The sequence below is a fragment of the Falco naumanni genome, chromosome 6 (assembly GCF_017639655.2).
Source record: "Falco naumanni isolate bFalNau1 chromosome 6, bFalNau1.pat, whole genome shotgun sequence".
Lineage (NCBI taxonomy): Eukaryota > Metazoa > Chordata > Aves > Falconiformes > Falconidae > Falco > Falco naumanni.
In genome coordinates this window covers 61,787,128-61,805,204 of record NC_054059.1, presented here as the reverse complement: position 1 = coordinate 61,805,204, position 18,077 = coordinate 61,787,128, and the positions used below count along the sequence as shown (strand labels likewise).

General features: G+C 38.6%; 1 protein-coding gene across 1 annotated transcript in view; it reads right to left on the bottom strand.

Annotated features, from left to right (window-relative positions):
• The window catches only part of ROS1 (ROS proto-oncogene 1, receptor tyrosine kinase), a 71,688-nt gene extending 59,866 nt beyond the window's left edge, over positions 1-11,822 (bottom strand). The window contains exons 1-9 of the mRNA XM_040598754.1: positions 11,700-11,822; positions 9,653-9,706; positions 7,898-7,957; positions 7,188-7,214; positions 4,268-4,328; positions 3,401-3,549; positions 2,114-2,252; positions 1,402-1,603; positions 665-741 (exon numbers count right to left, since the gene is read on the bottom strand). Coding sequence (XP_040454688.1) covers positions 665-741; positions 1,402-1,603; positions 2,114-2,252; positions 3,401-3,549; positions 4,268-4,328; positions 7,188-7,214; positions 7,898-7,957; positions 9,653-9,706; positions 11,700-11,822 — 892 coding nt within the window. The remainder of the gene's footprint in view (positions 1-664; positions 742-1,401; positions 1,604-2,113; positions 2,253-3,400; positions 3,550-4,267; positions 4,329-7,187; positions 7,215-7,897; positions 7,958-9,652; positions 9,707-11,699) is intronic.
• Positions 11,823-18,077: the final 6,255 nt, after the last annotated feature.

The window sequence follows — 18,077 nt, the reverse complement described above, 5'->3', positions numbered from 1 at the left end:
ACAACTGATTTCTTCAGGAGGAGGACAGCATCTTTTGTTTTCCTTTCTGAAGATACATTTTGATAACATTGGTTTCGTTCTCACTTGTGCTCTATTTCAACATGTACATTTCTCTGGCAATTAATTACTATTTCTGCAATTCTTTGAGTGATACCTATAATGGATCATTGCTTTAATTATTAATTAATTAATACAATAAAATAAATACAGCCATGAAAGAGCAACAAAAATTGATATGATTTCACATATTTGACATGAGATAACTGAGGATGTTTTAAGAAGTATTTCACATTAAGTATTTAATATTACTAGAATAAATAGATTTGTTTGTCAGCTGTTAAAGTCTCATTTAGAAAATGGAAGCATCTCCTCCCAGTCACTGCCTCGGACCACTGAGGTGTTTTTCATCTGTAACACAACTCAGACCAAATTTGTTTGGGTCTACAAGCATCTCAGGTTATTACCATGTGGTGTAGCTTGATAATGTCCACAACTAAAAAACAGGACTCTCTCTGATATGCTATTGACTCCTCAGTGAACAACTCCTTGTCATGCGGTGTTTATAGTCTAAATATTATTCTCTTCTGCCAGGTACATGGCAGCCCAGCAAATGTGACTTTGTCCCCAGGAACAGACAGTGATAAGGACACTGCTACTCTTGTACCTTTGGATTCTGAGGTTGTGATGTTGGCTTCGGCAGGGGGTCCAGCACCAACCTCATTTACCGCCACAATCCTGAACCTACAGTAAACCAAAGAAATAGGTTTTGGTTTGCAGGTTTCCTTTGAAAGATTGCCTGAGTAACATTTTATCAAGGAGGGCAGCTGCCAAAAAAGTGACTTTCAGAAAATGGCTATTTAAATATAATGCTCTGGGAAATTTATGAACCAACCCGAATCCAAATTCCCCAAAGGTGGGACAACAACAGAATCTTCTAAATTAAAATGCAGAATGGGGTTTCAGATTCAGAAGAGCAACTCAATTTAATTTCAAAGGAAGATCAGTATTTACCAGTGCAAGCAGAATGCAGGCCTTTGTGTTTAATAAAAATGAAGGAATTTTTACAGATGCTTAAAGGACTAGGGAGGACTGCTCTATCATTCCCTGAATGTACTGAAAACATGCCACACAAGCTTAAAAAAATGAAAAATGGCAGCTAAGAAAATGCAGCCTACGGGCCCTGTATCAAATTGCTTTTCCTTCCTCCCCATTTGACTTCCACATAAGCAGCCAACTCATCTGGAATAACTCCATTATTTCAAGGAAGGTACTCTTGCTTTTGGCAAAAACATAAACAAACTGTGTAATTGTGCAGAAGTGGTGTTTAGGCATACCCGGTACCATCTGGGAAAGAAGCGCTAAAGCACACTTCACCATGTTAATTATCTCTTCCTTTCCTACCTGTAAGTGTTGTTTGGGAAAGTGGAGTAGAACTGAAAGCTATGCCCTCTTGATGCTCTCAACAGTTCATGATTCTCACTGGTCAGGAGCAAGTTATATCCAATAATCAATCCATTTGGAAAAAGTGGTGGAGACCAACTAACTTCAACAGTGTTTGGACTTGAACTCTGAATATCTTTAATGACAGGAGCTGTTGCAGGAGCTGCAAGAGACAGAAATAACTGACTATATATAACATCAATACTGTAAAACAAAAACATCTGACTCTGCATATAACATCAATAGTTTTTCTTTTTTTTAGGTACATTTTTAGGTTTCATACCTGTAATTCATTTATACTAATAAATATGATTAAGGACAGCATAAAATTTCAGCAATGTTGAACTTTTTTTAGTGTCCTGAAAAATGTGTATTTCAGTCGAACAATTAATGTGCATAATTATGCATAAAAATATCCAGTGTGCCCTCACAATTTTGACCATGTACTTTTCTGTGCACGTTTTTAAAACTAAAAGCAGGAAGCAGCCCTAAATCTTCTAGTTCGTACAAAAAAAGCCTGTAGTATTTCAGTTTGGTCTCCTGCAGCTACCTAACAAACAATGTAAACATCATTCTGGAGATTAAGCATCAGTGTTTTCTGTGAAAAGAACAAGAAAACCTACATGTTTCTAATACAGTCCTGAAAGATGCAATTAATAGTGCAGTTCATTACCTCCAAAAGCATGTGTCCGGTAACTGGAACTAGATGGAGAATGGAGCTGCAGCTGAGATGTAATGATCCAAACTACTCGAAACACATATTCTGTGAAGGCTTGAAGGTCTTTGACAGTATATGAAGTTTCAGATACTACCTAGATTAATGCACAGGCACAATAATTTTTTTTTTCCTCCATCTGCAGCTACTGTTTAGGATGTTATCAGGGAAAAAGAGGTCTCATACAACAACAAATCTATTTCAGGATACAAAAATGCAGCATCCTAAGTTTAAATAAAAGGAAATTCTGGGTGCTATTTTCAGCATAGATTTTTATTTGCCATCCTTTTAGAACTTTTTCTCTACCGTTTTTTTTCAGAATACACTACCAAATCTAAACAACGAGCAGATTAATAGAAGGATGGATGCAATATAATAGTAAATTTGAAGAATAAGGTAAAAAGCCTAAAATAATAGCATATTATGGGCAACGTATTTTAAACTGTTGATACATATAATACAGGTTTAATATCCAAAGGCTCCTAGTTACCCTTAATATTTACTGTCTGAAGCCATTGTTCCCCATTATTTCACAAGAACTTCCTGCCTAGCAAATTATCTTTACCTTTGTGACATCAACTTGCCAAGCTCTGTAATTTGATCTAATAGAAATGATGGCAAGATAACAAGTGTACAGTTGACGCAAAAGAACATAATATAAGAATAACCATACTGAGTCAGAACAAAGGTCCATCTAGCCAAGTATTGCATCTTTGACCAGAAGTAAAAAAATTTCTCTAGGAAAGGTATAAAAAAAAGCCGACAGTGATATTGCTCCCAAATACTCTGTCTTGGCATTTTATAAGCATGGCTCAACAAGAAACAATGGCAATATTTATATTTAGTAGAACTCAATTTTTCTTCCATTAATTTGTCCAGTCACTTTTCAAACCCCATTTAGTAAATTTAGCAATTTTAGCAATTTTAATATTTAGGAGTTTAAATTTAGTAATTTAACATCCACATGTGCCAGGAAGCAGCTAAACATAACTACACATTCTGTGATGAAATGCTTTCATTTGCTAGTTTTGAACCTGCTACCTGATAGTTTCCATCAAGGTCCCTAGTTCCTGTGTTGGAGGCACTAGGGAAGAATTGTCCACTTCTCAGCTTCTCCATGCTACTTATGATTTTGCAAACCTCTTTCATGGGCTTAACATATTATCCAATGTTTTTTCTAAAATAAAATCAAAAGCAGAGAAAAACCTATTTCCTTTCAAAGTATAAGGAAGTGTCCTTCTTTACCTCTGTGTACCTCCAGTCTCCAGGGAGATGATTGAACTTCCACTGGATAATATAGTTCACCTCAGACATGTTAGCTGGCTTCCACCCTAATGTGACACTGTGGCTTCCAATGGTAGAGGCAAATGGCGCGCTAGGTTTGTTCAAGAAGTCTGAGGGGAAAGACAATACACCAGTAAGAAAACCTTTTCATGGCAATCTCTGGGCCTTGAGGGTAAAAGCCTATTACCCCCACACAACTGAAAGCTGTGAAGCCAATAAAACCATAGAAAAGAATGTATTGAAAACATTGCTGAATAAATCACATGACATTTTAAAGACAGTTTGATAAGTAAGCCTGAACTGGGCCAAGTTCAATGCAAGCAAATGTGACTACAACATTGCACTTGTATAAATGCACTTTTAATTACATTACATACAAAAAAGGTACTTAGTAAAATTTTGATTAAATTAATTAGAAACCTAAAGAAGGTTATGGGAGACTTCTGAAGAGATTTTCAAGGGGCCTATTTCAATAGCACTATATTGGCCCAATTGTTCCCACATAAGTTGCGAGAGCTTTTGGCAATGATTTCAAGATAGCAGACAGGTGAAGGATGAGTGCTTGACAAAGTATCATCTTAAACAGTTGAGACTGGATTCAAAAAGTCTCATGTCCATGAAAGGGAGGGGAAAAAATGTTTTACTATAAGATAGAGTTAACTTCGTTGTACTTGTTAAAAGAAAAAAGCAAAATGGTAATTTTCTAATGAATGGAAACACACAAGACATTTTTAGTTTTTGAAAGAAATCCAGATAATAGAACTAGACCATAATCTTAAAACTCAATTTATCAGTTTTTGAATTGGACAAGACTCTATTCAGACTTACTCTGTGCTTCAACTCCATATGCATCCTCTGCACGGCTACAGCCAAACTTACAGGAAACTGTCTGTGTAGGGTACAGAACTCACTGGTTAGTTTTGTGTAAAGGCAAACTTCCTCCTAGAATTATGCAGACACATTTTAAATACGTACAAATGCTGTGGACATTTTGAATAAAACAAACTCTGTGGAAATCATTACATTCATTCCAAAAAATAGTAGTACCAAAACCTCACACCAAAGAGCTTCCTGAGAGCCTTTCCATCAATTCACTGGGCACTGAATAAGGTTTTCCTCCTTACACACTGTCCCTTTGTGGAAAGCACAAATATGGGGCTACATTGAAGCTAGAAATAGACTTCAGTGACAACCATGGAGTTAGGAAGTAATGGTTTTTAACTCGTTAATGATATGCTCCATATGTTGGATTTCACCCTTTCCTGCTTCATGTATTCATTCATGTATCCTATGAATTAGGCACATTCTTACAAAGGTACTTCCAGTGAATTTTCAAAATAGTTGAAATTAGTAATTTATAAGAGCAGCAATGCCTAATCAACAGTTCCTTGTTAGTAGTTACTTCTAGTACAGTCGTGTCTACAAGGTGTAAATATAACAAATACCCCAGAGCAGTGGGTACCTCACAGTCACATCCTGAGAATAGAAAATTCAGTTTAGATAGGGAACATAGATAAAGTGTTACCCTGCTTTATAGGTAGATAACTTAAGAAGAGATAGTAACATTTTCCAGGTGGATTTCAGTAGCATAAAAATTACATGCAAGACTGAGTCTCCTGGAAAGCCATAACTTTTGAGAAGTGATGGTTTGAGCTTTTCTAGACAGGCATTTTATTTGGGCTCATTGTATTTTGCCAGTTCACTCAGCCTATAAAAACTTGAAGTTTGCTTCATACAGCAGCCACCTTTCAAATGAGTAACCTTTAGATCATTCAGAAGCAATTCATTATGTTAAGTGAGCAAATGTTTTTAATTGGTCTTCCTGTGATTCTAGGATATATACTTCTGGCACCCTATGGAAACTAATAAGGCATGTTATTGCAGACAACACAGTTGCAGCTGAGACGGATTTAAAAACTTGCTTAGCAGTGTATTTCTATATACATTAGCTCACATCTAGGCATTCAGTGCCAAGTGCAAGTACTTGAAAAGTTTTCCCAATGTTTTCTTATTCAGAGAAATAAAATACTCCCAAGTGAATTACCATGACTGTTAGCAGGCAAAGATCCGGATATTAGCAGATGACAGTTATCAACTGTACACTGGAGCTTTCATTTACAACCAAGATTTGTTTAGTTTGTAGGGGATAGTGTCCCCTGATTACGTGCTGATTCATAGTGCCTTCTGCTTCATTTAACACAGACATTTCTGACCATTTGTTTTTTCTCATGTTATTCTTCTTCTGATCTTTGTCTGAACCATAAATCCAATTTTTGCTTGAGGTAAGAGGATTACTAAAGCTCCTAGCCTTAGAAATTTTGAGGGAAATTTGCCATCTGCTGTGCCTGAAAACAAGAAATCCTCACATATTCTCCACTGATCAGAACTGCCCTTGTATGAGCCAGATTCTGCTGCCCTTTCTTGTGAATATTCCCACTGAATTTAGTGGCACTCCCCTGTTCCTAGGTGAGAGGTAGAATCTAACAGGAGCAATACTGCTAGATTTCGGTCCCAAGGTGTAGCCACATGACACAGCTGAGCCAATGCCAAAGGGAATGACACAGTCATACTCCGCTCCTTTCCCCTGCAGACTGCAATGACCTGATCCTCTGCATGCAGTGACCTGGTGCTCGCCTGACCATGTGGGGAATCAAGTCAGCCAGCTGATCCAGTAGAAAGATAATTCTGCAAAAGCCCTTGCAGAGTTAGTGAATTTAACTGGCATATTGTGTGGCCAGACAAGCAAAAAAAAAACAAACACCAAAAAACCCAAAACACTACAATAACAAAAAAAAAAAACCCCAAACCTACACTAATTCTGTGTTTCTACAAAAATAAGTTGGTTATTTCTTGGACTGTTCCTACACTCCAAAACCTACTTACCATATTTGTATACCTTTCACATGGTCACAATTTTGCAGATTTAAAAGCATTAAAAAAATCAGTCTATTCAGTCGAATTTCCAGTTCACCAATGAATTTGCATTCTACTCAGGATTCCCTCCAACTCCTCTATCACCTGTTTGAAGTGTGTTGCCCCCATCTGGGTATAACTTCCATACTGAGGTCTTAGTAGTCCCAAACACAATCCTGCAATTGTCTTATCCCCATCCCATCCTACACTCTATGTTCATGCTAAAAGAGCCCCAGAAAGACACAGTCTTTTTAGCTGCACTCTGTTGCCTCTGTCACTGTAAATGCCAGTCCACCTGCAGCACAGACCAGGCACTCCCCATTTGAGATCTTTTTCTAAAGGGCAACACATTGCCCCTTACTGAATTGCATTTTATCTCATTCAGTCTCTACCCAGCCAAGAGTGTGTTTTGCCTTCTAGCTCCCACTCCTTTTTTCCACTTCTCACCGAACTGATGTCATACCAGCTTTAATAAGCATTCTCTCTGGATCATCTTTGACGGCATTAATGAAAAACTGGATAGAACAAGACTCTGTAGGAGCCTAGAACATAGTTTAAACAGGTCTGTTCTGTGTTCCATACTGGTGTGATTAGTCTGCTTTCTTTAAAGCAATATTCTTTGTTACACAGCAGGTTTAAATCCAAACACATCTTTAGCCACCATGCTGGAAAGAAAGGATTCAGGTACTTAACTCATTCTTTAGCTTTAGGAAGCACAAAACAATCACCTGTATTGATAAGTTTGTGTATCTACATTGTATTTCTTAGCACTATGTGGACATAATAACCGCTGAAATCACATTTTTTTTTATTGCTCTGATAGCACGTAACTTACCTCACATGCTCTAGTGTATGTCTTGTTCTGCCAAGAAGAAAATTAATAAAATATGGGATTAGCATAAATAGAGTCACAGAGTGTTTCAAACAGATAATATCAAGTAATTAGAAGTTTCTTACAGTGAAAGTACACTACAAAACCTTATCACCGGCAAATAATGAAAAAAGGCAAACCCACACTTGATAAACCAGAAAGTCAACATTAAAAATGATGCCAAGGTTAAATGAGCTTCAGGTGTTCAAGAGGTCCAGAAAAAAGAGCAGTTTAAAACTGTAATGGCAGTTGTCCCAGACCAGTGCCAATACTCATTCATCTGGTTTAGTAAAAGCAAGAAATCTACCTAGTAAAGACCATGTGCTTCATTTACATCTGCATACAGCTCTGAGACAGACTCCAGTAAATTCCTGAAAAGCTCTAGCTCTTTCTTACATTTTGAAAAAATGAGTGAATGGTTGAGCTTAATGAACTGCAAAATGTCCTCACATTTTGACAAACATAATGAAAGCTTTTGATATTACAGATAACTCCCATAGCAAGAACTAATATCTTCCCAAAAGAGAATTTATAAATGCAATGAAAGAAAATAAGGATATTACATCTTTTCATAGAAACACTGCTTTGGTTAGGTTTCCCACATCTGCCATTGGATAAGGTACTTGGTGGACTGGAGACAAGTGCAGCAGAGCCAAGGCTAAGGCAATACTCACACATTTCAGTGGGCAACTGATTTGCACTGTGGCATTCCAGAACTGACATCCGTTCATGCACTGCAAAGACAGATGGTAGCTTTAAAAAGGACTTTGAAAGCACTTTTTTAAAGAGAAGGGATACTCCAATGCTGAGGGTGAAGAAAACAGTTCAATTTCCAGCTACACTAAAACATTCTGCATGACCAAGTCACTTAGCTCCTTCTCACCCTGGTTCCTTAGCAATAAAATAGGCATTTGCAGCACTCAAACCCTGTAACAAAAATATTAAATACACCAAAGATCATAGGTACTCATATACTACAGTAAGTTATGTTATATAATGCCCTCCTTAATGTAAAATCAAATACAAAGCAAAAGAAAAATAATTCTTTGAGATTGGTTTGTACAAAACAGTAGATGTTCAACTACCTTTTCAGCTCTAGTAAAGACATTGACACCCCTGCATGTACTGAGAGCACCAAAAGGACTGCAGGACACCTAAGCAGTTGTGACTATCAATCACCTGGGGAGAGTGCTCAGCTTTACATAGGCCTTGGGAAAGGGCTGATGCATAGCTTCAGGGGCAGAAGGAGACCTGGTTAAGACAGTTCTTGTTCAGTCTTCCTCTGGGAACAAGTCACCCAGCCAGCCATGATGTGCGTGGCCAGTGCTCCCGCTCTCCGAACTTTATTTTACCACTTGCTCTCCGTGGAATAGTAACAGAATGCAGTATACAGCTCAGCCAAGCACCGTGGAAAGCCATTCAACACAAGGCCCCTGCCCTCCAACAGGCAAAGCAGTGGCTTTAAAGCCATGAGTTTTCAAAGATGTAGTAAATATTATGTGGTTTGGATTTGATGTTCAACCTTTCTCGCTCATTCGGTCCCATCCGCTTTTTAGTGGTCATGTACAGTTTTCTTTTTAAAAGGAAACTGGAAGGAAACAACTCTGGAAGAAGGAGACTCTGATATCAAATATTGCAAAGCCTCATAAAAAAAAAACCAATAAGACTTGATAACGCTGAACAAAGATACACAGTAACCTAATAGCTGAGTCAACCTTGCTATGTATTTTCATGACACACAGCCATTTATGGTCCCAGCCTCATAAATGACCCAGCCTTGTTAAACACCAGGTGCTGAGAGGCTGCTTCCCACTAGCCTCTGTGAAAAATATTAATGACTGAATTCTCCACTACTCTTCAAAGAATATGTATAACCACCAGCTTGAATTGTATTCGAAACCTGCACTACAAGAACATCAGCTAAAGTTCTCACAAGAATGCTCCTATGGAAAGCTCATGTTGAACTAAAGACACCACCCACCCTCATAATAGACACAATCATTTGAAGTCCTACAGAACTCTAAATTTTCAACAATTGTCATGTTGTTTTCTCCCATCAAATCACTGAGAAAACAAAATAAACTACTTAACTGTACAAAGGTAGCTGAATAAAACAATCTTAATGATTTGTATTTTGGAGGGAACACCAGTTTTGAATCATTTTCTCGAAAACTTATGATTTGTAGATCACAAATGTGAACATGACTGAAAGCAGAGATCCAAACCCTTTACACATTTTCTTTAAACAAAAAAGATAGTTCTGTCTTTAATAATTCAAGCCAAGTCTAAGCACACAACCTACTGACTTATACCAGACAGGCAACTGTGCATATTTACATGGAGTCTTTGATAATATGATCATTGTACCCATTTTATTCAAATAGCAGTAACATAAAATGTCAGTAATCAATAAAGTAAACACTACTTACTGCTCCAGTGATGTCACTAACATTGCAAAGGCTAGTAATTCCAACTTCTCCTTCCTATAAGAGAAATACATACAATTTTACAAAAAGTCAATTAATTGATTAAAATATATTAAAACATTTGTTTCTTGCAAAACAAATTTTCTTCAACTAATGATTCCTCATTTGAAGAAATTTATTGTTGACACACCAGTAGCTCCTCACTTGAAACTAATTTCAGAGTACTGTCAAACAAAAACATTGACAGAATCAGTTGGCATTAATTAAATTATCTCAGGTAGGAATTTGGCTCTCATCTCCTGATTCTGGTTCACTGAGACAATAACAAATGCTTCATAATACGTTGGGTGTTAATTGCAAAGCCAGGTGGCTTTGACCTCTTGGGAGCAGAAAGACCTTCCTTCAAGCTAAATGCCTTTTGTCTGGTCTCCTTTTGAAGGGGTTTTATGCAGCCATATGGTGACTGCTCTTCCTCTCCTGCTTTAAAGTACTCTCAAGCTAAGGTGCCTGTTTTTTCACATCATTCAAAGTGTGCAAAACCAGTCACCACCTGTGAAGTGCAAATGATTTGAGGATGTATCTAACAACCTTGGAGAAGCTGAATGTTAGGTCCTAAGTTTTGTCCAGCAAACAGGTAAGAGCACCCTTAATAAAACAACTCTCAGGAAGAAATTTTCAGCACGCTGGGCACACCATGACAATAGTGAGACACAAAACAAATGTGAACACAATAAGTAGACCAGAGGCAAAAAATAAGATTTACAGCTCTCAGGCTCCAAGATTATGTTTTTCTCATCTGAATTCCTTACATAATATGTTCACTGAACATGAATGCGATTTACCTGTCTTTCAAAGCTGAAAGGAAGAGCAACTTATTTCTTATTCTGAAATAATTTAGGCTTAAATTAAAGGATCCCCATTAAACTTATAATTGCATAATAGGCTTCCATCAGAGAAGGCAATTAACTCTTTCACTGGTGCAAGAGTTAGAGATAGTTCTAAAGGAACTGTCAGACAAATGTATGAAATAAAATGGAGCTGGTGACAGTCCTCTGCAGTAGGTTTCCATAGTTGGTTAGCCCCAAGGTACAAAATGTCCTTTTTACAGAGCAAAGGTACATGGTCTTCTAAACAACATCAACATTTCAGGCAAATAGAAACAAGGATGTAACTCCTTAAAGTCTCATGAAGAATTACTGTTTGGATTTGAAAGGTTCTGCTTATCTTTGTTGTGCATCAGTAGAAGGAAAAATAATAACCATTAAAAAAAACCCCGTAAGATTAAGGATCCAACCACCATCTTTAACACTTAAATAAATATCCACAATTTAAAGCATAAGCGACTTCAAAAAGAAGCTGAAACTAGTTCAGGATAATTGTGCAAGCCACACATTCCCAGCCAATTTCTTGTGAATTTACAGTTTTCCTAGATCTATATAAGAAAAGTCATAGACTAGACAGAAACTGATAAGTAAAGTGAATAAACTGAAAGAAGAAAGGTTTCTCTCCTCCACCCTTCAGGGTCTTCAGTGTTTATAGTAATTTCAGGAGGTGTTGGAACATAAGTATATAAAGAAAGTATGAAACGAACACCCATGCAATCTGGTTAATGGGATTTCTTCCTTACCAGTATATTTATACCTTACCAGCACTATTAAACACCAGGCAGGCAGGCTGGCAGCAGTCTTGTGGCTTTTTTTTTTCTTTTTTAAAATTGGTTGGAAACCAAAGTCCTAAGGTACTAACAGACTGACTCCTGTTCTTACCTCTGCTGTCAAGAGTGGTTCCAAAGAATGTTTATCAATATGGTGATAGGTGCTTTATATATATAAATATAGGTTATTTTTATAAATAAAAAATATATATTTTTATTTATATATATAAATTGGTTTCACCAGTTCAAATGTTAAACATTGGTTCTCAAACTCTGCTTTTACTCAGATACATTTTTAAAAATAATTTTGAAAAAGCTGATTCGTAATAGAAAATTCTTACAGTGCTAACAACCATCTATGTTTCAAAATATTAAGTACAGTTTTTCAAAACTTACCAGGTTACTTGTACATAAGTTTTGACAATCTTTTGAGAAAGTACAGTACACTGCAGAAATCCATACACAGCAAAAAGCAGCAAGTATGTTCAGCAGGGGATCCCACAGGCAAGTGTTCCTCATAACTTAAGCAATTTCATCTGTCAGACTGATTCTTTCCTTGACTTGGCCATACAAACTCCTTTTAGTCTAGATGACGGAGATACAACTGAAATTTGTGCATTTCAGCTTGTTAAATATTTTCTAAATCCTTGCTTACTCTCCGTTCCTTCAACAACTTTTCAGCTTCCTGGAGCATTTGTCTCGAAATTGCACAACATCCATTTCATAGTTTCTTATTAAACCACTGAAACAAAAGAGTTGACCAATGAAAGTCAGCGTATCTCCTTACATAAATATCATTAACGTAAAATGGAAACTAAGTGCAATGCTTTTAATCAGGTGCTCCAAGCAACGCGGAAACAGGGAAAGAGTGAGAGAAAACTGTCCTAATCCTCATTTCTACTATGATAAAGTATTTCTAAATATTTTCAAGTGGATACCACTAAGAGGATTTGTTTGTGATGATGAATAAGCTTGTTAGAACACTACAGTTCATATCAGTCAATAAAAAAATGTTAATTAATTCTCTACTTTAATGACTGTTTCGAAATGTTCCATTTCAACATCGAAATACTACTCACAACAGACCCGTCTGGCTTCTGGTGCAACATAGACACAAACTACCCAGAGCCATGCCAGGGGCTCTCTGCATGAGTGGTCACAATTGTATTAGTAAGTTTGCGCCCATATCGTGGAAAAAAATTGAAGCTGATGCATAAATCATGTACCTGATTTAGAAAGAGATGAAGAGTCCTACATAAGGAGACTCACATTGAAGAGGTCAGTGGGAATTCAAGTTTAAGTAACATCCAGCTCCCCATCTGTGGCACATCTCTGCTGTACTGGCAGAGCTATTCACAGCATCATTCTGTGAACTGCAGTGGGAAATCGATCCAGCTTACCCATATATATGTAGATATAAACAAATGCTATGTCATTTTTGTGCATGTGTATTATGCATTATAAATAAAATGTGTTATTTTATAAATAACATACCATTTTGATGATCAGCTTAAGCTGACACATCCTGTCATTGCTGCTTAAAGAGGGGACCTGCTTTTCTATCACACCTTCCCAAGCCCTACTCACTTGCCAAGCAAACATTCCTGCAGTCGTGCAGTAAACCAGGCTGAGAATCTGGTTAACACTAACCCAGCAACAACAGAAGTGAACTGGTTAGCATTAACCTGATGCTGTTTTCTCTGTTTCAGGCTGCAGCACAGCCCCCTGTGCTGCTGTTCCCATGCATGGCAGGTAAAAGGAGCTAAAAGCACCATTGCAGGAGGAAAGGGTAAGTTAAGTTGGAGAGAGACAATGGATATTGCCAAGCATGTGGCTCAAAGGTGGTCAGAGAAAGGAAAGGCTTCCTTTTCTTCCACTTGTCCTGGGAAGCATTTGGGGGGTTCTTTGTGCATTATCTCACCCTCCTCATCACTACTCAAAGGAACTCCTAGATAAGAGTAAGACTCATCGAAGGTAAGCTTAGCTTTCCGCTACACAGGTGAGAGGGAGTTACTGCCCCATTTGCTTGACACTTCTTCACTACAGAAGTCCCTACTCCAGCCTACCAGCAAAGCTGCTCAAGAGGGAACTTCTTAGCTCCAGCCAAAATAAGCCAGTTTATTCTGACTACTTAAATAGTAGCTCTTTGCTAATCCAGCTCACCCCAGCTGAAGAAGCTTTGTCAGAGTTCACATGAGCAGCAAAACTGAAGAGGAAGCTGGTGACAGGCAGATGTAGGCTGCAAGTTCTTCCTGAGGCAGAGCACTTTGTGTTTGGATAGATATTTAGGAGATTTAGGACCCTCAGGATGTGGTCTCTAGGGCTAGTAGGTCTATATTAGTAAATTAAATGTACCCACACCCATACCCTAGCAGATGGCATGCAATAACCCACAGCCACACTTCAAAAATCACTCATACTCCAAGAGAAGATAGCCACAACTGAAATACCTATGGGGAATGGTTCCTAGCTTTCAATATATTCCAAATTGTTTCTGGAAATGATTTGCACTAGTGCTGATGTGGATCAAAACCAGCCAGGGACAACTCTAACAGTTTAACAGTTGATCTATGTGGTCACTTAGGATTAAGGGCATGGATTTGAATTACTAGCTTATAAATAGCCCAGGTAAACAAACACGTCTAAGTTCAATGTTTTAAAAAAAAAATCTTTTAATTGCATTGAATTATTCAACACTTTTTGGGGGTTGATTGGGTTTTTTAGTAACTCATTGATCATTACAACGTTTTGGGTCTTGTTTGGGGATGTATAGAGAAGAGCTGGGGCGAGGGGGGAGAAAGAGGGATCAAGTTAAGATCCTGGTGAGAAATGTAATCAAGATGCATCTGAAAATGTTGGCATTTGGCTCTTAGGGCAAGGAAATTTGGTTACTATCAAATATGTGTAACTCACCCTTTATAACTGGAACATTTTGCTATTACTGATGCTGACAATTCACAAGAATTCACAAGTGAGCATTTGCACACTGATATATGTGTAGTACAGCATACATTGTACAAATGAGCTCTAACCATTACTGCAATATAAACAGTTAAAATAATAATATTAAAGACATTATTCAAATGAACAACTGCTTTTATAATGCAGATTCTTTTCTTAGCCTTCCAACAATGTTTTCCACCAGGTGTCACTGTAACATCCCATAAACCAGCACCTTCAAAGGGAAAAAAAGCACCGAACTATATATCCTTTCTCGTTTATGTTCCTTATAACACACTGTCTGAACAAACACTAGCAGGCACCTGAGTCTTTGGATTTTTCACCTGAATTTCAGGAATTCTTAAGAAAGAGAGTATTTATGGGCTTTAGAAACTGAACTTTAAAAGGAGGGTTTGTAAAATCTGTGAATGAGGGAGCATTAAGTATTACTTTTAGTAAGTTCATCACTTCCATAAAACTGAATCCTGGCAGAGAACTAGGGATCCAAATTCTGTGAGATATCATTAATAAACCTTGTCCTTTATACCATAGATCTACTTACAGAACACAATTTCCTTCATCCCGAAGACCAGCACAAGGAGAGGATCTGCAAGGGAGAAGACTATGAATGAGGAGAAAAATAGCAGTGTAGTGAGTAACAGAGAAAAGCAAACTCTTATTACAATTCCCTACATGCACAGCAGTATTTATCAGAGCACCTCACAAACTACGGATTTATCTTTCAAACTCCTTTGAGAACAATAGAAATATATACAGATGATCAGCCCTAATAGTAATGAATATGGGCTATCATATCTTGGGGAGAAACATGCACTTTATTACTGCCAGTAAAGCAAGTAATTAACATCTCTATACCTGAAATCATCATGATTCATAAAGGCAAATCTTTCCTGTATGTGGACACACACATGACTGTGCATATGTATACATGAATGGTAAAATGTAAGCAGACTAATGAACTAAGACACAAAGTTTTAGGTCTCCGCTGCACTTACAGCAGAAGACTGAAGTTGTTGCCTCGAGGTGTGTTGGCAGCCTCCTCTATTATACAGCCCAATGCACAGAGACAAGGTGTTACCTCTGCAGCCAAAGAGTTCAGTTGGGAAGCATCTTCTGGGCTGCCAGAGGTTACAGCCCAATGCATAAACTCATGCCAGCTTCAGATTATTTTAACACTCCAGAGCAAAAGCTCTCAAATTTCAGGGCAGCTCCAGGAACCTTGCCATGCCATCATCCCCGCCCCAATGGCAGCAACCTCCATCAAAAAGGTAGGCCAAGAAGCTCAAGGTGATACCCACTCCAGCAATTTAATTTTAATCTGTTCCCATGTGCAAGTCAGGCACCTAAAATCTCATTAAATGAAAGACTTGACCATGCACCACCATTTAAATACTCTGTATGTAGCTTCAAAAAAACACAGCACACAGCAGCAATTGGAACAACCACAAAAACAGAAAAGGGGGTGGGCTGAGGAGGCAAGGAAGGGAACATCCAAACCCCCCAGATGTCTGTGTCTAATCTGGACTGTTTGTGTCCAGTTACATAGCACTAAAAATTCCTTGAAGTTACACCACATTCATGAGTCCTATCTAGATGGAGGGAAAAATTGGGAGAGATGAGAAAGGAGAGACTGTCAATCCCACAGCCAGCCTACAGGGCACAGCAATGAAAAGGAAAATCTGTTTTTACTTATGAGTTTCTAACCCCTTTGTCTTGGGGGAGGTAGCCTTGAAAAGATAGGCTGATGTGAAGCACTCAGCAGCGGTGATGGATTTTCACTCTTTTCCAAAGATCACAGATTATTCTCATTTTCCCTCCAGCAACGAGCCCTCATTAGCTTTTGACTGCCTCAGTACAAGGACCCTAAGGGCAAAAAGCTTCCCTCCACTGCCCCTGCCTCCCTCCCCTTTTATTTGTTAGTGCAACTGCTAAGGCAGCTGTTTGTCTGGCAATAGCATCCAGTCGGTCAGGGAGCACTTTGCACAAACAGAGGGAAGACGGTACAAGAGAAACCCCCTGGAGTCTGGCTCAAGATTTATATCTATCTCTGCAGATTAGAGAAGTGGGATTGAGGAGGGGGGAGAAGCAGGCTGTTAAACTGGATCAAATTGGAAAGACAGTCATGCATGAGATACTTAGCTAAACCAGTCAGGAGACAGGGATTTGTTTCTATTGATCTGCAGTAATGATGACTGGAGAAATGTCTCATTAAACGATGTACAATGATGGATTTCAGACTAGGCAAATTTGAGCTGTGGAGATTAACAATGGCAAGAGATGTGAAAACTAGACCAGGGCAGAAAACATAAGGAATGCTAAAAGGTAACATGAATCTATAAATATGCTGCTAAAATCTAGAAAGAATTTATCAGGGCGTACTAAACTATGTTTGTGTAATCCTTTATGACATCAGGGCAGAAAGAGAGCTAGCACAAAATGACAATAAAACCCTGGCTGTTAAATAAAGCTTGCATTGCTTTTTGTATTGCTTTAAAGAGGATAGGTTGGCAAGGTATTTGCAAAGCTCTTTAGCGACTTGTTCAACTGTACTATCTATTAGGTATCATCTGCTTGTTACTAATCAAATGTGCAAATTTTTTTTTTAACCTGAAATTTGAAGAAAACTAGATTTCAACATGCACAAGTAGCAGACAGGGCAACAGTATAAGTGTAAAATGGTCTGATGCAGCATGTCTGAAGAGGACTGCATGGAAATCATGTGCGAAGGTTTTTAGAGAGGAACAGAAGGAAAGATGATTGCATACTGCAGAGGGACTGACTTATTGCTCTGAGCACGTACATCTGTGTATAAGACCTTATGAGGCTAAGATCAGGAGGAAAAGACAAAAGAATCAGCAGTAATGTAGATTACATGATCTTTGCAGAGATCTTCAGAACAGTCAGATGCCCAGCCTGCATAAACATCTTCCATAAAAGGCTTTACCTCTAACACCTCCTGGTTTCCATGGTATTCCAAAATACCTGAACACTTCATCTCCCAGTAGTTTCATAAAAATAAATTGCTCATCCAGCAATCCAGAAGACAGCCCATCTGCATGGATTTTCTTACAGCCAGAGAAGCAACAGTACCCACCATGGAGACAGGACTTAGCAGAGGCTCGATTTGACCATTTCAACCACCTGCCTGGGAAAGTGTGTTGCTGGAGTGCTGCTTGGATGTACTGCTCACGAACCTTTTGACAAATACCTAGAGTTTCAGCCTTTCTCCCCTAAAAGTTCCTGTCCTCCTCTCCTTGGCTAAGCAGTGTCCCTGGGCACAGGCACTGCTGCTGTACCACAGGAATAAGTAGTTCCCTTTCTCCACACAAGCAAGAGCAAAGCCACTCATAGGATGAAAAAAAAAAAATTAAGCAAGTTTTCTAAAATATTTTTGAGCCTCCAACAGACAAAAACAGGCTGGTTGCAAACAGCTGGAGATATGTCTGATCCCTTCTTGTTTGAAGGGCAGGGAAACATCCCCTGGGCAGACCATACTTAGCTGGGACTACTGACATGAGAAATCCTGGGGATGGTAACCCAGCAGGTCACTTCCACCCACATTAACGGGTAAAAAGGTACATGCTGTGAGAAAGCCAACATTTTGTCTCGACTCACTAATGTGTGCCAACACCACAGGCAGCCCAGCTGACTCTTCAGGTTTTATCCTGTAAGAGTTTCGAGTCCTCCTGGAATACCATCAGCTGCTGTGACTTAAGAAGTGGCCTTTCCCCACCCTGCCGGGCAGAGGGGAAGGCCTGACCATGCCTCCACAGCCCCCAGATCTGGATCAGCCCTGTTGAGAGGTGGCCAGTG